This window comes from Choloepus didactylus, chromosome 3 (assembly GCF_015220235.1).
Source record: "Choloepus didactylus isolate mChoDid1 chromosome 3, mChoDid1.pri, whole genome shotgun sequence".
NCBI classification, from domain to species: Eukaryota; Metazoa; Chordata; class Mammalia; order Pilosa; family Megalonychidae; genus Choloepus; species Choloepus didactylus.
Window position 1 is genome coordinate 162539274 of NC_051309.1, and position 20535 is coordinate 162559808.

The 20535-nt window shown below is 34.3% G+C and overlaps 1 protein-coding gene across 1 annotated transcript in view; it reads right to left on the reverse strand.

Moving 5' to 3' along the window:
* The window catches only part of IQCM (IQ motif containing M), a 434488-nt gene that overhangs the window by 296131 nt on the left and 117822 nt on the right, over positions 1–20535 (reverse strand). Inside the window, exon 8 of the mRNA XM_037831487.1 lies at positions 10057–10169. Within this exon, the coding sequence (XP_037687415.1) occupies positions 10057–10169 (113 nt within the window). The remainder of the gene's footprint in view (positions 1–10056; positions 10170–20535) is intronic.

Below are 20535 nucleotides of genomic sequence, written 5' to 3' on the forward strand. Positions count from 1 at the left end.
ATTACTAACTTTTAAAATAACTTGTGTGCATTTATTCCAACCATTTTTCAGACTCATTTCCTCCATATAATTTCTCAAATCCCACAATTTAATTAGTACCAAGCTTGCTTCTGGTACTTTACACAATATTACTACACCTTAGGATTCTTTCTGGAAGCAGCTATCTAATCCATCAATTCCCCTCCTTTTACCAAATCTCATCTCAAAATACACTGTTTTTTATTCTTTTGACAATGCTGCTGATTTCTCTGATAGTCTAATAATTAAATTCTTGCATTGATTAATCATAGTTATCTATCCTTTCACTTTGCATCATATGACAGACATACTTCTATATTACTACTATTAGTGTTAAATTATGAAATACGTTTGCTATAAAAGGTAATATATAATTGGCATATTATACCCGACACTTTTCGCCCCCCAAATATGGTTAAAGGGTATTTTCTAAGTAGTAAGAATTTTTCATAGATTTACGCAGCTTATGATCCTACCAGAAGCATAAGTAAACATAACATTAAAGGTGAAATGAAAGGTTTATTTAAAAATAGGTAACTGTGAACAGAAAATCATTAATAGCATATACATATAAAATTACAATTACACATTAAAACATGTGAAATAAACTGAAAAGCTTTTTCTGCCAGGCTTGAATATTAACATTTGTGTTTTCCCTGAAGAAGTCAGTCATGTCACTATCACCTTCTGTGAAATAGCAGTGAGTGTATTCTAAATACTGCTACTCCTTCTGAGGAATGGCTTAAATGAGAAAATGTCAATAATTTGCACACATGTAGAACCAGAATGCATCAAACACATCTATGTGGGATTTTTCACAAGTCAATCTCTTTTCATTATTGAATTTCAGAGCTTCCAAGAATACATACAAACCACAGGAGAATTTTGGAGCCAAACAACCACCCTTAGGAAGCTGTGATAGAGCTGAGAGAATCAAAGGTTTCCAAAATCTTCTCTTGGAGCCAGATTATCTCCATTTTGGAAGGTGATGTTCAAGTGTAGCATCGTCTTCATCTCTCTCTTTAGAAAGGATGAGGGATCCCAAAGATAATACTGGTTATTCTGAAATGGACATGACCTTAAAAATCCATTCAACTTTTAGATTAAGGTTGACTGGAGAAGATGACCCAGAAAAACACAGGTTGTTCATTTATTTCTTTAGAGAAATAAATGAGAAAGTTTCTTTAACCTCCAAGAAAAATCAAAACTCATACATAGACATTTAAACATTGCTTAGGAGGCAATAAGAAGACTGAAGAGTAAGAGGTAGATGGATAGGGAAGTTTACATCCCAACAGAAGGCTCTGTGAGAGTTCAAACCTATTTGCAAAAGATATAGGGGAACTGCTGTTTCCTGAATATGTTCATAGTAACAAATCATAGCACTATACAAAAATAGATTCTAAAAAACTTAAAACTTAAAGATATTTTTAATGCATGGCTATGCTGATGGGAAAGTAACAGAATTCATTTCTGGCCAAAAAATAAGAAATGTTGAGTGTACTGTTTTATGAATACTGGAGCCTCTTTGCCTTGGTGGTTGTATGGCAATTCCTGATAGCTGAGAGCGTGAGTTGTAAAGAGCTACATGGCAGGAAGTTAGAAGAGCTACATGCTCTGAAGTTAAGACGATAAAAACTAGAACCAGAAGGAGAGTCAGTTCTAGGAACATCCCTCATAAAACCTGGGCCCTGAAAGATCATAAACCAGGATTTAATAATTGCTCTGATGAGAAAGAGGGACGTGAAACTACATACCTATCATGGCCTTGGCTCTGGGTGGAAAGAGAAAAAATTCTCCCCTAGGACTTTCTAATCACAAGCCTTCACTCACATGGATTTGGGTCCTGAATTCACAATACCTGCAAAGACTCTACACCAAAAAAAAAAAAAGCCAAAAATTTAGAATAAGTTGTTCCCATATTGGTAGTACCCTAAAGTATCTGGCAAAAGCAAACATCAATTATTTTTAAAACCAGGTTAAAAAGAATTCTCACAATAAAATACCAAGTAAAAATGAGCTCAAAATCAAAAAACTCATTAAACATGACAGAACAAGCAATCATGGAGTCAAGGAGTCAGAAGAACCAACAAACTATATATTCAGAACACAAAGACTAGTTATGTACAGAATATAAAATAAGAATGTTTTATATGTTTTTAAAAATATATTAATGGAACCAAATTCTATCAAAATGAGTAGGCATATTTCAAAAACAAGTAGATATTCTAGAAGTGAAAAAACATAATTTAAACTGGAAACTAAATGAATAGAAAAGGAAAGAACAGACACAAATAAAAGAGAACTGATCATCTAAAAGATAAATCAGAAAAAAAGACCCAGATGCAGCAATGAGAGATAAAGGGATAGCAAATAAGAAAAAAGATGAGAAAGAGATGAAGACATTTGAGTGAAAGGCTCAACATGTCTAAATAGAGTTTTATAAAGAGAGTTTTAATTAGAGTATTATAAAGAAAGAACGGAAATGAGACAATATTTTAAGAGCTAATGGCAAAGATTTGTTTTTAATTGTTGAAAAACTCTGATTTTCAGATTTAGGAAGACCAACAAGACCTGAGCAGAATAAATAGAAACAAAATGACGCTTAGATACCTCATAATAAAATAGCAGAACACCAAAGAGAAAGAGAAGTTCCTAAAAGCAGACAGAGAGCAGAGACAGATTACTTACAGAGAAAAAACAACTGGACAAACATCTGATTTTTCAACAGCAACAGTGGTAGTCAGAAGGGAGGAGAATGGTAACTTCAAAATGCTGAGAGAGTGTGGTTGAGAAGGAAGAAAATAATAAATATTTTATAAAAGTTTTCTGCTGATTGACCTTTGCTTAAGGTACTACTAAAGGATCCAGTTCAAGAAGGAAAATTATCCTGTAAGTCTGCGAAGCTAGATGTAATGGAGGTAAGCCTCAATAAACACTGAAATATAAAAGAAAAATAATTGTTTCTAACATGTGAGGTTAAAAGAAATAAGAGAGAATTAAATTCTAGTAGTTAAGGCAATCCATGATTTCTGAATGGAGTGGGGAGAAAGTAACATACTGATTAACATTCACTTTTAAGTTAAACGTGTATATTAAAATGTATGTTAGCCAATTAGAAAAAGTAAAACTGAGACTATAAATGCCAAACTAGTAGAAAGAAAAGTGGACTGAGAAAGGAAAAATATGTTAATTTTTTTAAAAAGACAAGAAAGGGACAAATAAAAAGAACAAAATGGAAAAAGCAAATGAAGAGTACAACATAAACTTTTACGTTTTTATGCCTCTATTCAGGTAGAAATGCACCTGAATACATTTTAAAAAATACAACTGCAAGGTATTCACAAAGAAGAAGTAATGGTGGCTCAGAGACATATGATGCTCAACATTATTAATAATTAGGAAAATGCAAATTAAAACCACAAAAATGGCCATTCCACACTCATCAAATTGGCAAAAATTAAATTCTGACAATATTAAGTGTTGCAAGTATATGAAGCAATGGGGCTTCTCATAAACTGTAGCTGTCAGTAGAAAGCCATGTGCTGTTACCTAGTGAAGTTGAACATATGCCCAGTGGACAGGATAGCCATTCCATTCCCAGGGATAACAGGAATTCATGGTGGAATACAGAGAGGAGGTTGCTTATACCTAGGGACAATCAATTACAGCACTTCACTCTGCAGGCCCTTGACACCTACCCCCAGGCCTGAAGAGATTAATACTGTATTCTGGCACATATATAATCCATTATTGATAACAGGATGCAGATTCATATTGATGCTAGGAATGTTTGCTCTAGAGAAACCTTGCACCTATGCTTCAGGGGACATATAAAAGAATACTTGCAGAAAAATTGTTCCTAATAGGAAATAACTCAAAAAAGGACCAATATCTCTCAGCAATAGAAAGTATAATTGAACTGTAGTGAATTTATTCAAAGAAATGTTACACATTGATGAAAACAAATAAACACAGTTATACATTGCCATTAATGAAGATTGATGGATCTTGAAAATAAATTGTTGGGCAAAGAGAGAGAAAAGACATTATGGTTCTGTGCTGGTTTGGAGCTGTTATGTACCCCAGAAAATGCCATGTTCTTTTAACTCATCCCTGTGGCTGGGACCTTTTGAATATGTTGTTTTTATTGAGATATGACCCAGCCCATCCAAGGTGGGTCTTAATCCTTTACTGGAGTACTTTATGAAAGGATAAAAGGCAGAGATATTTTGGAGAGAGTTTAGGGAGAGAAACGCCCCTGAAATGGCAAGAGAGAACCTACAGCTGCTCAGAGATATAGCCACTGGAATCAGAAGCTGAAAGCAATGAAACCCAGGAGTAAAGGACCAGCTGATGCCGGCCATGTGTCCTGCTATCTGACAGAGGAACACAGGATGCCAGCAGCCTTTCTTCAGAGAAGGTATCTTCCTCTTGATGCCTTAATTCAGACATTTTCACAGCCTTACATTTTAAGTTGTAACTTAATAAATCCCCATTGTTAAAAGCCAACCCATTTTTGGTATATTACATTCCCACAGCTTTAGCAAATCAAAGCAAGTTCTGTTTACATAAAGCTAGACATAAGCAAAAATAAACAAAATGTTAATGAGGGTTGTGGATATATGTGCTAAAACCATAAGGAAAATCAAGGGAACAATTAACATAAAATCAAGGCAACTTGGTTTCCCAGGGATACTGAGGGAAGGAGTTTTATATAGAGTTCTATTCCTTAAGCTTTGTGGCTATTTGTTTTAGTATTATTCTTTAAGCTATGCATACATATTTTATATGCTCTTTTGAATGGATGATATATTAAGCAATAAAATTCTTAAAAATAATGTTAGAAGAATTCCTTGAGCTTAAGATGAGTCTCTTTCTCCTTGAGAAAGAGTAAAATGAAGAGATTTAGGGGACCTATATGGCTCCATAACTTTCCTGTGGTTTGTGTGTATTCTTAGAAGCTCTAAAATTCAACAACGCCAAGCCACTGAACATTTGCAGTGAGGTACGAGTTGTTTTATTCTGAGGAAATTGAAGCTTAGAGAAGTTTAGTATCCTTACCTTGATTACACTAGTAGGAGGTGGCTGGCAATCAAATTCAATATACCACTCTATTCTCAGAATGTAAAAATGAGGTCATTGGCAGAAACAGTAATGGAATTTACTCTAAATTTGTAATTGTTGGTGCTTGGCAATTACATTTGTTTTCCACTTTTATTTCATTTAGAATAGAGCTGAAGATTTTGTAGGGAGTTGCTGGGACTTAATCATAATGGGATTTGGAACTGCCAGTCAAGTGCATTGGATCAAAGTCTGTCCAAGGTTCCAGATTACAATTCAACCATCACACCTTGTCTGGAGGACTTGAGATCTGATTCCAAGGGACTCAGGATATACTTCAAAGGATACATCAAATTATAGAAATTGTCCAGATTATTCCATTTGGATGACAGCTCTGTTATCAAAATACCTGGCCAAGTCTCCCAAGCCAATTTTGATATTTAGTTTAGTTTTATTTCATTACTTGAGAATGAGTTTTCTGATATCTTTGATCAGTTATAATCGTACTTCTCAACTTCCACAAGAAAATGTATTCCTATCCTAGCATGTGACTCTAAGTTCAATAGAGAAAATCTGCACATCAGATGTTTGTCAGGGAAAAAAATACATTGTACATATTGTCATTACTTATCAAAAGCTCAGACAAACAACAATATTATGGAGAATTGCCTAAAGCAGTGCTTCTCAGACTTCAATGTGCTTATAAATAAATCACTACAGATCTTGTTAAAATACAGGTGCTGATTCAATAGATCTCGGATGGGTCGTGAGGCTCTACAGCTCTAACAAGTTCCCAAGTGAAAATGATCCTATTGGCCCATCAAACACACTTGGAGTAGGAAGGGCCTAACAAATTACCCCCTCACTCCCACCCACAAGATGTCCTAAAATCCACCTCGGATTTAAACCAAACAAGCAGAGTTGAATATTTAGATTATATAGTTTCTACCAACACCTCAGCTGCAACAACCTACACCCACAAGCCCTCCCAACTTTGCAAAACTGCTTTCACCAAATTGTGCCTTGGCCTTATGATTAAAATGAGGGTCAATATGTAACATATTACTGCATTTTCTAAAAGTATATTTTTGAGTACATTCTTCAGTACATTTGTTTCACTGTACCCTTTCATAACCACCTACATAGTACATTTGTCTGGTTTGCCTTTATTTTATGAAAACTGAATCTTATTTTACGGAAACTGAATCTTATTTTATAGAAACTGAATCTTATTCTATGGAAACTGAATCAAATGACAAATCATTATATCCTCTTTTAATTAGCTACTAAAATCTCCACAGCTAAACTTGTGGCCTACTTATTACAAACATAAAATACCAAATTATGAAATTTGTATACTTACATAACTCTTAACTTGACCTTTTCTGTCTCTTTTCCATAAACTCTGATGTCTTATGTAATGTTTCATGTTGTATATATTTGTATAAGCTATCACAAATCCTATAAAGTGAACATATTGCCCCCTTAATGAGAATATGAACCTTTGATTGCTATTTACTGCTGCAGATGTATTTTCTTAACTTCCTTAAATTAAAAAATTTGTGAATTCCTAAACATGTCTGGTCCCAAGGATTTCAAATAAATGATTTTGGATCTGTAAAACTACTACAATCTACAACTTTTACTGCCTGCTCCTTGTTACAAAACATTGCTTTTGAGTAGCTCTGTATTTGTTAGCTCAAATCTTTCAGCCTAAAAATAAATAACTGAAGAGAAAACCTTTTGCCCAATCCATTTATTGTTTATTGAATACACTTGAATTTTTAAACAGTTTTTTCTGATTTAAAAAGGTAAATTACAGCAAATCCAAATCAACACAATATTCACAGTCAAAGCAATATGCAATGCCTATACCCATAAATCCCTGGCTACCAGCACTTTTTATTCCTAACTTATTATTACCACTGAAATTTTCATTCATATTCAACATGTATGTCTGGTGCATTTTTGTTTGATGAAAACAAGCTAATTAGTGCTGAACCATCCCTAGTTCCTAAATCTATTCCCTAGAACATTAAAAGGAAGTCAACTGAGACATGTTCAGTAACAGATGTTTGCCATTTTTTGGCTGCCTTTTTACAGTTTGTACTCTTTGATTACTTTTTAAGAAATTTAGTTAATGTTCCCTTTACTAGAGAACACGAGTACCTGGCTTCCTGGGAGAGGGATTCCCTAGGGCAGGCACAGTTTGTTCATTCCCTTAACCTAATATCTGCTCCAATGCTCTCTACATTCAGCTTTTCATTCTTCCATCCAGGTTATGGTGACAGTCACACTCCAGCTTATGTATTCAACAAAGAATGCATGTGCTGACCAGCAATTGTAGAACTGCAACTACTGTCAACTCTGTTGTGAATGCACATCAGCCTAGTTCTCCTCAAACATCTTTCCCACCTAAGGGTATCTCAGAATAGAAGGTTAATTATTATTAAGAGAATTTGGTTGAATATTTTGTTTTCTACAATAAAGAAAAATCGTGACATGCCTTCCAAAAATAAAAATCTACTGTTCTTTTATGAAAAAAGAAATGAAAAGCATAGATTAAGATTTTTCTCTATAAAACAAAATTAATCCAAACATCCTAAGTTACAATTATCCTGTTTATTTACCTAACCTCTAATTTTGAAGAGTATTTAAAACAGGTGGGACTGGGGTGGCATTTAAGTGGTAGTACATTGGTAAATCTAGGTAACATTATAACCCAGATCTTGCATTCGCCAATAGTGCTTTCTTTTAAAAATTAGCAAGAACGTTTGAAAATATGTGAATGGAACTCAACTTATTACTAAAAGAATTTTGCATAGACTACCTCCTTTACTTTTCCCAATTGGCATCTTCATAACTAAAATAACACTAGGAACTTTGATAGAAGGAAAAATTCAACAAGATAAAATAGATGACAGTTACACAAGTATACCAGCTCCTAGCCCAATTAATACTGCTGCCTGGCAACATGGCTATTGAAATGTGGGCTTTTAAAAACAGCCATGCAAATCAAAAAATATTTTTTCAAAGCAAATATCAATGTCATTCAGTCACAGAGAGTCAAAATTTTAATTTTTCACTGGAAAACAATATGCATTTCAAAATTAAAATTGGGAAGTTTAAAATAGCATATAGAATTGGGCATTACTACTTCTTGTAGTATGGTCAAAACAAACAAACAAAAAAGTCATTAAAAGTAAACTGCTAAAGCAGTGTTCAAAGTGTCAAAAAATTTTATTTCCTTACCTGTTAACTCAGGGCCTGGGTTAATCCCAAAGCCTACTAAAGTATTTTCTAAAATTATTTTCCTTTCTACCCAAAATGACAAAAATAATTAAGATATCATTTGAATAAATAGAAATGTTAAATTTAATAGTTGAAATGATTTGCGTTAAATCTTAGAAATAAGAGAAAATCAAATCAGATGACCTGCTGTTATCAAATACTGCCCACCTGGAGAGAAAATCATGACTATGAAAACAATTACAAAATCTCCTCAAAAGTTATGGAGAAAGGGAGAAAAAGAGCAGGGAGAAGAAAATGTGTTGTGGGAAAAAGAAATGAGCAAATTATGTCAAAGCCATGGGCAGTAGCTTTTGTGGCCCTAATTTCCACTCAGCGATGGATATTTCTCTAAGTCTTGTATTCAGAGCTCTCCACAATCTAGTCCGCCCTTGCCAGATGCATCGCTCAAAGAAACATGTCTTAATGTGTTCCTCACAGAGGGACTAGGAGCAATCTGTAATTGTCAGCACAGAATAGTGCAGGGCTGGGAGGCTTAGATGCTGCAATTCAGCTTCTCATTATTCCTTGAAGTTAATGACAACAACTTTCTATGGATACAATTTTTGTTATGGACATGTATGCATTAGAAACATATATTCTCTTAGCTAGAGGTAACTGTCTATACTGTGGTTAATAAGTATGTTCTGAATGTAGTGGCTTACCAAGACTTAGCATTTCAGACAACAGAACAATGCCAGTCATATAAATTCCTTGTCTAAAACATGGTTGGAATGATTTAACTTTAGTAAATTTGACCCACAAGGAATTTAGCAACATAAAGTAAATGTGACATAATTCCAAGTTTTATTGCATAGGACAAATATAAAAAGTCAACACTTTTATTTTTTAAAAAATAAAAGAGAACTAACTCAACAGGAAAAAATTAAATATGCTTCACCAATCTTATGACAAGTCAAGAAGAAAAATAAATTGTGAAATGAAAAGAAAGATAAAGGATGAGAAAGACACATTCACATAAGAACAGAACACATGAAAAATGTAAGAAATCTAGGCATAAATATAGACATAGTGAGACAACTTTACCAAATAGAATTTCATGGTCTTTTAAAAAATTGTTCCTAAGGATGTCTGAATCACTTGAGTTTCTACTACTATTTAACATAGAAACAACTTATGACTTGCCTAGATGACTAGATGAACTTAAGGTGAAATCCCAATTCTACTTTCAGGTCATAGGTTCCCACATCCTGATTTAAGCAGCCCTCATTCAGAAAATCATCACCTTGAGGATGAGAAACATCTTCTTGGATGTTTTAACCTCCAATTGTCACTCTCCTAACAGATGTCATCATTCCCTGCTGTCCTCCATTATATTTTCTTGAAAGACTGTGTATCATTAGTTGTTATACTATGTCATTTGGGGCAAACCATATGATGATCACTTTGACTATTATTGTTCTTCAAATAAAAAAATAATACATATATTTTTAGGTTAAGGTACTCAGCAAGATTTACTTCTTAGTGAAACCCAAGACAGATTAACACAAGACAGAATGACAGAACTAAAGCGCTGATTCATCAGAAAAATGAATTTCAATGGGGAATCACCTTAGGAATGAAATAGGTCCAGAGTAAAATCTCATTCATCATTTCAAAATTAACCAAATAATTTCCTGAATAAAATAGCAATTCAACTCTATGCCCAGTTTTACAAATACTTACAGTACAATAATCTGGCAATATTGATGATGCAGAGAAAGTAGTCTGAATGGATTCTTGAGGTAAACAAAAAGACCTTGTCAATACAATTCCTCTCCAGTCATAGAATGCTTTGCCTGTAAGAAAGATCATTGCAGGTTAAAACAATATTTATTCAGGAAAACTACACACTGATCATACTGCTTAATGTTACAAAGATGAAAGCAAATCATCTTCATGGGCCCACTATTCTGTATTAAAATCACATCTTGTCATCTAATCAGAAAAAAAGTGATAAAAGCCTAGAGAAAGGCTTCAATTAATTGACTCTTCCATACAGTAAAGCTCTCATATTTTTATTGCATACAGTCTGCCCATCAGAAAACTAATAGGTTTATCTCTTCATGCTCTCTTCTTCAAGAATATTGGCTTCTATTTTAAAGGAGGCTTAAAGAAAAATCATATTTGCAAAATAGCACTTATAAAAATAAAAGGAAAACTTTTCTCTGTTACATAACCACTTTAAAAGAAAATTTAGACTATAAAGGCACAGGTTTTTAAATTGCACAGTAAATGAAATTATTAAAAGAGTTCAAGGTAAATAGGCTGAAAGACCAAAGGGTTAGCCAGCATATTTCCATATATTTTGTCAGCTTCGTGGCACTTATTACATGAGATTTCTGTAGAAACCTTCCTTTTTTAATGGTGGGGATGAAATTTAAGGTTTCTTTATCCATTTGTAGCTCAGAAATATTAATCATTAAATTCAATCCTGCCATCCAAATGAATGAAACTATTTTCATATTTCCAATTTCCCTCCTAGTCCTTGCTAATGTGGGTGTGTATACCTATATATATATATATACTCTTCCCTAAAACATGCAATTTAATAGAGTCTTTCATTGACAGGATAATTCCATATAAATCTAGAGAAAACTCAGAGGTAATAAATTCTATAATTTCATTGCTTCAATTTATTTACAGGATCATAAGTTAAGCATCCCAATAGAAGGCAGAAAAGTAATGTAAAATAATAAAAATGTGATGTGATCTTGGAAACACCCTAACCAATAGACACACACATATATTCACACACAATCTTACTCCATTTTTATTTTTTATGTATTTCTTCTGTTCAGTCAAAAAATAGTCACTCCATCCAAAAGGCAAAATATCTAGAAGAGGCAATATAATAAATCATATAATTCAATCACAACTCAGTGTGAATAAATGATATTCATTAGATAGAAACAAATGCCAGTAACAGGGAGATTGTAGAGCACCGGAGAATATTGGTATCCTAGCAGAAAATAGGAAGGTAAGAGTCATACACTTTATGCTTCTACCTGGGGATTTTTATAAACCCAGAAGTTATAAAAGGATTGCACAACAGAGCTATTACAGCTATTAGGACGATGTAAGCCCTCACATTTCTTATAAAACTTTCTACACTAATTTGAATTTTCCAACTCACCAGCACTATCTCTGACCCAGCCTCTTCCCTCAGTGTACTTCTACAATGAGTGTCCACACATATTTTAGTTAATATGCTTATCTGCCCAATCTCTTTTTTGAATTTATAAACTCTTCTAGGGCAAAGATAATATCTTACTTGGAATTGTTCTGTATTTCTGGTTCATTAGCGATGTGATTAAAGTGGCTATGCAAATACCAGTGGACAAGAATTAGCTTCAAGGGTTAAATCTCACAGGCACAATGGAGTCTTCTTCCTCTTCAAGCACCCAACCCAACATGAAACTGAAAGCTATCAACTTATTTTTTCCAAGAGAATACAGAGCATTTTCAAACACTTAATCTTGTTTACCTATGAAACAGACTCATGTAGTCAAGAAGGCCATGTATTATTTCCTCCAGCATCAGACTAGAAAATATAGCTATAACTTTTCCACTTCAGGAAGCAGTAAAGCCTCTAATAAAATCCTCAAGGTAATCATTCACACACTGATGTATGCTAATGACTCCTCCTCAGAAGCCAGATACAGAAAGTGATGTACAACAAATTCCTGTTTAGTCCTCTAAATTAGTGAAAAGTTAAAGGTTGCTAGATAGTTTGAAGAAGACTGAAGTCATACATCACAACCCTTCACAGAGCCAACCGGTCTTCACAGACAATGCCAATGAGAAATATTACTGAATTCTGGATGAGTGCGAGTATGTGTGTATGAAGGTGTGTGGATGTGTGAGCGTATGTGAAAAAATATGCGCACACGAGCAAACTATATATTGATAGATGAAAAAAATAAGAAATCTTATTAACAATCCCAGTTTATCAGCCTGCAGGACAAATGCTCTCAGATTAAACAAAAATGGGAAAAATGCAACATAAAAATTTGGAAAGAAACCAAATGGTCCCCTCAGGTTAAGAAAGAATTATTAATAAATAGTAGGTAACCTCAAAAATAAATGAATTTGTTAAATAATCTACCCAAATTAATGTCTCCTTGACTCCACATTTCCTCAATACTTACTTTATACTCCTTTGTTTTCACATTATAACACTACTACTAGTTCATGCTAGTTGTTGTCTTCTGCATGTCTTATTTTCTTACTTAGAATGAGAAGTTGCTGGCCTTGTATTCCCCATGGAGCTGAATATAATCCTGGGTCCCCAACACGGTTCAATGTATGTTCCTAGATTAAGGGACTGAGTTGGCTTTGACTGAAAGGACAACCAGCACAGCTGTGTGAGTGAACAGCCCTATACAACGCAACGGACATAAACACCTGAGTGAACAGAAGAGCCTTAAAAACAGTTTTTATAAATACTACTTTTTTTCAGTTTCAAATATTTTTCACCAAACCATTTTCCCTCACTTTCTAGCATCATCTTGATGTTTATACTGGTAACAGCTTTTAAATACCTTTCAGTTGGGGATGGCTTTTTATTTTATTTCCCATTTTTATTCAAATGCATATAATTAACAATGGGACAATTATATACACAGGTGGGAGATATTTCTAAACCTAATAAGCATAGTTTTTTAGAAACTTAAATTACCCAGATGACACCTAGAAAACTGATAAGATTGTATATCACATGTGACATTGCCAAATGAAAGAAGAAAGAAGGGAAAGAGGGGGGGGAGGAAGGAAAACTTCTTAATTAATTAAAAATGTGCACTACTTCTGTGATTTTATAATTACATGTATGTATATTTGTATGTACATTACATATACATTATGTAAATGTAATTACATTTAAACATTTCCCCCATAATGCAAACGGAAATATTTCTCCAATTCACCTGAACATCAGCAAAAGACTCAAAGACAATAGCAGTCAAACTTTTCAAATGCACTATTTCAGTCAACCAAGAAACTAAATGCTCTTAAGAAATAAGTCTATATGATTGCTTTGGACAGATGGAAGAAAGTACAAATGAAAATGCAATGTATATTTATTAGGACATGAGAGAACCCAGGATACCAGTGAGTTCAGTGGTCCTATGTCCCTAGAGCCTCTTTCATGCCAAAAGAGGCTATTTCCCTTTTATCATTTCCCTTGTATTTATTAATTCTTTGAGTTAATTGCACATGCAGTTTTAATCTGTAGGTAATTACAAACAATTAATAGTTAGGAGACAGAATTAGCAGTTCTTGGTTTGATTATCTATATAATTAAAAGGGGTGGTAAACTAGAGTTGACAAATAGCATCTTAATCATTTGAATAATCAAACCCCAGAATCTTGCTGGGGCAGCTGAATTCCATCTGTTGTAACAGCTTAAATTTTAGAATAAATGACTGAAATGTTTACTTGAATCAGTTCATATGTGTTGATTTTCAAAAATGAATGGGGTATATATTCCAAAATTACTTAAACTATTTACCTGGCTTTTGTTCTGTTTAAACTGAGCTGCCTCCAAAACGATTCAAGAAAAATAAAGATTCAACAGACTAAGTTTTGTGTATCTGACTAATACCAACCAAATTCTTGGATCTAATTTTTAATTTTATAAACAGCTAACAAATATAGATAACTCTTTCTGAACTTCTTTATTAGATTTTATTTAACAATTTCATTTAAGTAAGTGCTGAGAGAAAGCAAATAAGTCCTTTTCTGACTATCCGATGGGAGCAAATGTTTATAAATACACAGCAAATAGAAACAAGATGAGCTTAACATGAGTTAGAAAGATAATAGGAAAACTTTATTGTGATAAAGAAAAAATATAGAACAGTGGCATCATAATTACATATGATCTTTCTGAATTTCTAGGCATCTGAACAAGTTTGGCAGATACTTCCTAACTAGCAGGGAAGAAAAAATGTTCAAAAAGACTGATTGATTTGGGGTTCAAAATAGCTTGTTACCTTCAGATGTGGCTCTTTTAAAGACCCACTAAAATACTACAATAAGAAAGGAAAAGATGAAAATTCTCAAGGTCACAAAAAGTCAAGTCTAACTATTTACCAATCTAAAGACAAGAAGGAAATTTCCTTTAATTATTAGAATGATAGAACTAAATTGAGGAAAGCAATCAGTGACATACACATTATTGGCCTTATTAATAATAAAACCCTCACTCATCTGAATGGTGGCAAAAAGAGGCTTAATCCTTTGCCTTAAAAACAAAGGAAAGACACTCTTTTACCCATGTCTATATAATACATTTTATAAAATTTGGATAAATGTATATAATATTTGATTATGCTTTTTCATCTAATGATAGTCCATGTTTTTGTTTCCCACATAGTAATGACATCATTTTTCACTGCATAGTTGTTGGGTTGCACCATCATTTTTTTCAATCTAGCCTAATGGAGATTCAAACTTTTGGGTAGTTGTTGTCCTTTTTTTTTGCCATAATGAATGATTATAAGGTAGAAATCCTTAAATTAAATTGTGACAGCCTATTATAATGATTAAGAACCAGATCTTTGGGGCCAGACAGCCTGGATTCTAATTCTTGCTTTACCAACTAACTAGCTGGAATGTCTCTGTGCTTTTAGGGACAGAATTCTCTGTGCTTATAGTGATAGAATTTTCTAATAGGTAAAATGGAATTAATGACAATAATTAGTTACAAGGGTTCAATAAGTTGAGAGTTGTAAAGAATATAGAACATTGTCAAGTATATAGCGAATTTTATGTGCTTCATACATACACACACACACACACACACACACACGTACATGCATTTGCATACATGGAACATTTCATGTGCACTTTACCCAGTCAATCTTGAGAAAATCTTGATCCAAAGACTTTACACATTCAAGTCTTTCAATACATTTTGTTTATTAATCTAGTCACTAAAATATGTATTTAATATCAACTACTAGCATTGTATGACAATTTCTGGATCTTTATATATTCATCAACATCAGTATTGTTTTAAAAAGTCATAACTGATTAAAAATTATGTAATTTTGTTTTTATTTTCATTTCTCTGGATATGAATAAATTTATCATTGTATCAAAAATAAATAAATAAAGAGAACAAAGAGCCTTTTCTCTAGAATGTGGGTCCTGTTTTTGAAAAACCACTTTCCTTTCCCTTCCCTTATCTATCAAAATCCTTCTGGACACTACAACTTTAAGCAAACAACTAGGAAAATAAGTAATCCTGGCTATAGCACCAGGATTTGATTCAATTCTTATTGAAAATAAAGAGCTTTGCGCAGAGGCTGGGACAGGAAGGAATGCCGCTTTGTATTGATAACAATACATTTTGGGGATTGCAATTTTTCATGTGCTAAATACTGAAAATAGTAAAGAATGAAGAAGTAGAATAGGAAAGATCCCACCTCAGCAGAGCCAAAGTGTTTCAAATGAATGCCTGCAAGTTACTGGGAATTAGTCGGAGAACTGGGCAATGGCATCTGTTCATCAACTGTAGAACTAGAAAAGGTAACCAGTGCACCTAAGTGAACATGGAGCAAAGCCAAGAAAAATCTACATGTTCTCTCTATTTATAGTCATTCACTCTGCATGGACCTATTTCTCCTTATTCAGGGAGTAAACAAACCAGGGTATAAAAGTAATCTAGGATGCTAGTTAATATTTATTGAGGACTCAGATTGCAAGGCACTTACCACATATTACCTCCTCTAATCTGCAAAATAATCCATGTCATCCCCATTTTACAAAGTAGAAAATTCAGATTAAGTCACCTGCCCAAGTTCACACAATTGGTGAGGGGATGTGTGAACCCAGCCAGGTCTATATGAATTTGGAATCCACGTGCCTATGACATAAAAGAAAGTTCTGTGAGATTGGCTACTAAAATGGCTCCCAAAGATATCCAAATCCTAATCTTGGAACTTGTAAATGTTAGTTTATATGGCAAAAGGGACTTTGCAGGTGTGAGTAGGTTAGGGGGAGGGGGAGATTATCCTGGATCATCCTGGTGTCCCTAAACATAATCACCACTGTAACCGCTAAGGGGGAGGCAGATGGAGATTCGACCACAAAAGAGGAGGAGACTTGAGGATGGAAGCAAGAGGTTGGAGTGATGGAGGAAGAAGTCACAAACCAAAGAAGGCAGGTAGTTTCCAGAAGCTAGAAAAGGTAAGAAACTGATTCTCCCCTAGAACCTCAAGAAGGAACCAGCCCTGCTGACACTTTAACTTAGCCCAGTGAAACTGATTTGGGGCTTCTGGCCTACACAAGTGTAAGAGAATAAATATGCTACTCTAAGATACTAAGTTTGTGGTATTTTGTTACAGTGGCCATAGGAAACTAATATAATCCACAATTCTGAAAATCCAATAAAAGAGTTTAGGATTGAAAATATTCTACAAGACCCCAAAGAACATTTTAGAAAACTGTTTGGCATCCTCAATATATAACAGGGCAAATCTGTAAAATAGGAGCCAGAAGCAATAGGAGAAAACAAACTAAGATGTAAAATAAGATTTGCAAGGTAAATCAAAATGGAAATCAGCACTTTTAAAAAGTTAAGAATGACAAAGAAACAAAAAAAAATGTGATGGCAGAATTAAAAATATACTTCAGAGTTACTGGCATGTAAGTGACAGGGAAAAACAAATAAATGTAGAAAGAATTGACAAGCACTCCTAGAATATGGAAAAAGAGTATGTAAAGAAGAAAATTATCAAAGGAGATTATAAATTAAAGGGGCCAAAAATAAATATCCATCAAAGGAATCATACTGAAGATGAAACCATAACAATCAAAAATGAAGAAAAGGTACTACTGAAGAAAAATTTCCCGAGCTGAAAAAAAACATCTGACTCTGCTGAGTTTTGGAGCTCACTACCCTCCAGGAAAAATTAATTGAAAGAGACTTAAACTAGCAATAGAGAGCAATTAAGGAAGGGGGAACAATAATCCAAGAACAGATAAGCTATTTAACGTTCTGGGGATGCCCAGGAATGACTATGGTCTGTCAATTTCTGATGGATATAGTAGGAACAAGTTCACAGAAATGTTGCTATATTATGTAACCTTCTTGGGGTAAGGTAGGAACATGTTGGAAGTTAAGCAGTTATCTTAGGTTAGTTGTCTTTTTCTTACTCCCTTGTTATGGTCTCTTTGAAATGTTCTTTTATTGTATGTTTGTTTTCTTTTTAACTTTTTTTTCATACAGTTGATTTAAAAAAGAAGGGAAAGTTAAAAAAAAAAAAAAAAAAAGAAAAACAAGGAAAAAAAAAAAGATGTAGTGCCCCTTGAGGAGCCTGTGGAGAATGCAGGGGTATTCGCCTACCCCACCTCGATGATTGCTAACATGACCACAGACATAGGGGACTGGTGGTTTGATGGGTTGAGCCCTCTACCATAAGTTTTACCCTTGGGAAGACGGTTGCTGCAAAGGAGAGGCTAGGCCTCCCTATATTTGTGCCTAAGAGTCTCCTCCGGAATGCCTCTTGTTGCTCAGATGTGGCCCTCTCTCTCTGGCTAAGCCAACTTGAAAGGTGAAATCACTGCCCTCCCCCCTACGTGGGATCAGACACCCAGGGGAGTGAATCTCCCTGGCAACGTGGAATATGACTCCCGGGGAGGAATGTAGACCCGGCATCGTGGGACGGAGAACATCTTCTTGACCAAAAGGGGGATGTGAAAGGAAATGAAATAAGCTTCAGTGGCAGAGAGATTCCAAAAGGAGCTGAGAGGTCACTCTGGTGGGCACTCTTACGCACACTTTAGACAACCCTTTTTAGGTTCTAAAGAATTGGGGTAGCTGGTGGTGGATACCTGAAACTATCAAACTACAACCCAGAACCCATGAATCTCGAAGACAGTTGTATAAAAATGTAGCTTATGAGGGGTGACAATGGGATTGGGAAAGCCATAAGGACCACACTCCACTTTGTCTAGTTTATGGATGGATGAGTAGAAAAATAGGGGAAGGAAACAAACAGACAAAGGTACCCAGTGTTCTTTTTTACTTCAATTGCTCTTTTTCACTCTAATTATTATTCTTGTTATTTTTGTGTGTGTGCTAATGAAGGTGTCAGGGATTGATTTAGGTGATGAATGTACAACTATGTAATGGTACTGTGAACAATCGAAAGTACGATTTGTTTTGTATGACTGCGTGGTATGTGAATATATCTCAATAAAATGAAGATTAAAAAAAAAAAAGAAAGAGACTTAAAGGCAATACATTCTGCAAAATGATAAAATTATAAGAATAAAGAAAAACTCTATGAGCATTCAGGAAGAAAAATAATCTGCAGAGGTACACAACTCAGGTTGTTCTCTAATTTCCTTTGCAAAACAGCAAAAGAACCAAAAAAAAAAAATATATGAGAACAATATGCTTAGGAAAAAGAAAAGTTGTGAAACAGAAATATTAGAAACAAAAAAAAAAATTGTTTTCAATGTGTAAAAGCCAGAAAAAAAAAATCATAAATCATTCTCAAGTATACCAAATCTCTGAAAATCTGCTCAGAAAGCTAGGTGTTTTGCATAAATAAATAAATCACTTATCTGCTGACCAAGATATAAATCAAAACTAATGAGAAAAGAATTTAGAAACCATAGTACCAGTAGTTCTTCCCATAATCAGTGTGCTCATTTGGATCATGTGTAGTCACACAGATTATATGGCCTTGACTTAAAGCTTGGTCCTGCCAAGCTTTGCCGTACAGTTCCTTTCCTGCTTATTCTGATTTTCCAGGAACCAAGTAATTTGTTTCCTAGGGTTTAAATTTGAACTCACTGACATTTCAAATAAAATGTGCTTTCAAATGGAATCTTTTTCTATGATTACATAAACAATAACCAGTACTGTTCTGTCAAGCACTTACAATGACTTAACATTTGATTTGGTTTGGAACTAGTGTCCAAAGACCCAGCAACAAGAGGAGAATAACAAAGAACAATATGGTGGCTCTTCTGATTTCCACAGAGCTTAAACTGTGATTTTTTTTTCCTTCTCTCCTTCAAAACTCAATCTATATCACCAAAGTCATGACACGCTCCTCACTAAGCTCCTCTTCATATCATAGGAAAAACCTGTGCATATTTCCATGAAGCAGTGTGGTTGAACAATGGAAAAACATATATCTGAAGATCACATTTTAAGAAAACACACCAAAATGTTAAAATGACTATCTCTAGATTATAGACTACTAGATGATTTTCAATTTGTTTGTGATAGGAGCCTGTTTTTTAAAAAATGTCTGTAATTAATTCCAATTATAGAAAAAACACATTAAAATAAACCCATATAATTTTATCTAAGTTGGTGAAAATAATGTAAAAAATGGATGAACAAAAACAGGATCCATAGAAAGCATCACAGAACTTTAGGAATGTCTCGGATTGAGACTAAATTTTATTCCTTTTTTTTCTAAAGAGCATATTTTGTATATGTAATTTTATCAAAATTACAATTTGTTAAACAAATTTGTTTAAACTTGCCTAAACTTTTATTAAGAAAAATAGATGTTTCCACTAATTTTGACCTCAGAAAATGACCACAACATTTTTAAAGGTCAGAACTCATATCCCATTCCCAGGAAAGGAGAGGAAGAAAGCCTGCTGTTGTCCTAGTATCTCTGGCAGACTTTGGTCTCAGGCTTAGAATGAGAAGATGCTTGAGTTACAAAAACATGAGCCCAGGTCCCAGGTCCAGCAGAGATTTATGTGTGCAATGCAGAGCAGTTACCTGACTTCGAGATCTGAATGCCTCTGGGTGGCAGTTCACTTGTTACCTTTGCCAGGAAGCAGTCTGACAAATACAGCTCATGCTGGAAGCAGAGTGCAAACTCCGGGAGGACAGAACTGTGCCCAGTTCAATGTCTTATCTCCCACACAACCACAATGGCTGGTACAGAATATGTGCTAATGCTAAAGAGAATTGGATGATGTGTAGTTTACAGGTGACAGTAAAGTCGTAAGTTTCTAGGCAAAAAGACTGAGGAGAAAGGTGGTGACAACTGGGTGACAGTTCCGTGGGAGTGATCTCAGTGATCCCCCAACAGAAAGTACCAATTCACTAGTCTTTTAGCTGTCTCGTGTATTTCTAAATTTAAAAAAATAAAAAGTTCTTCCAGGTTTATTTCATAT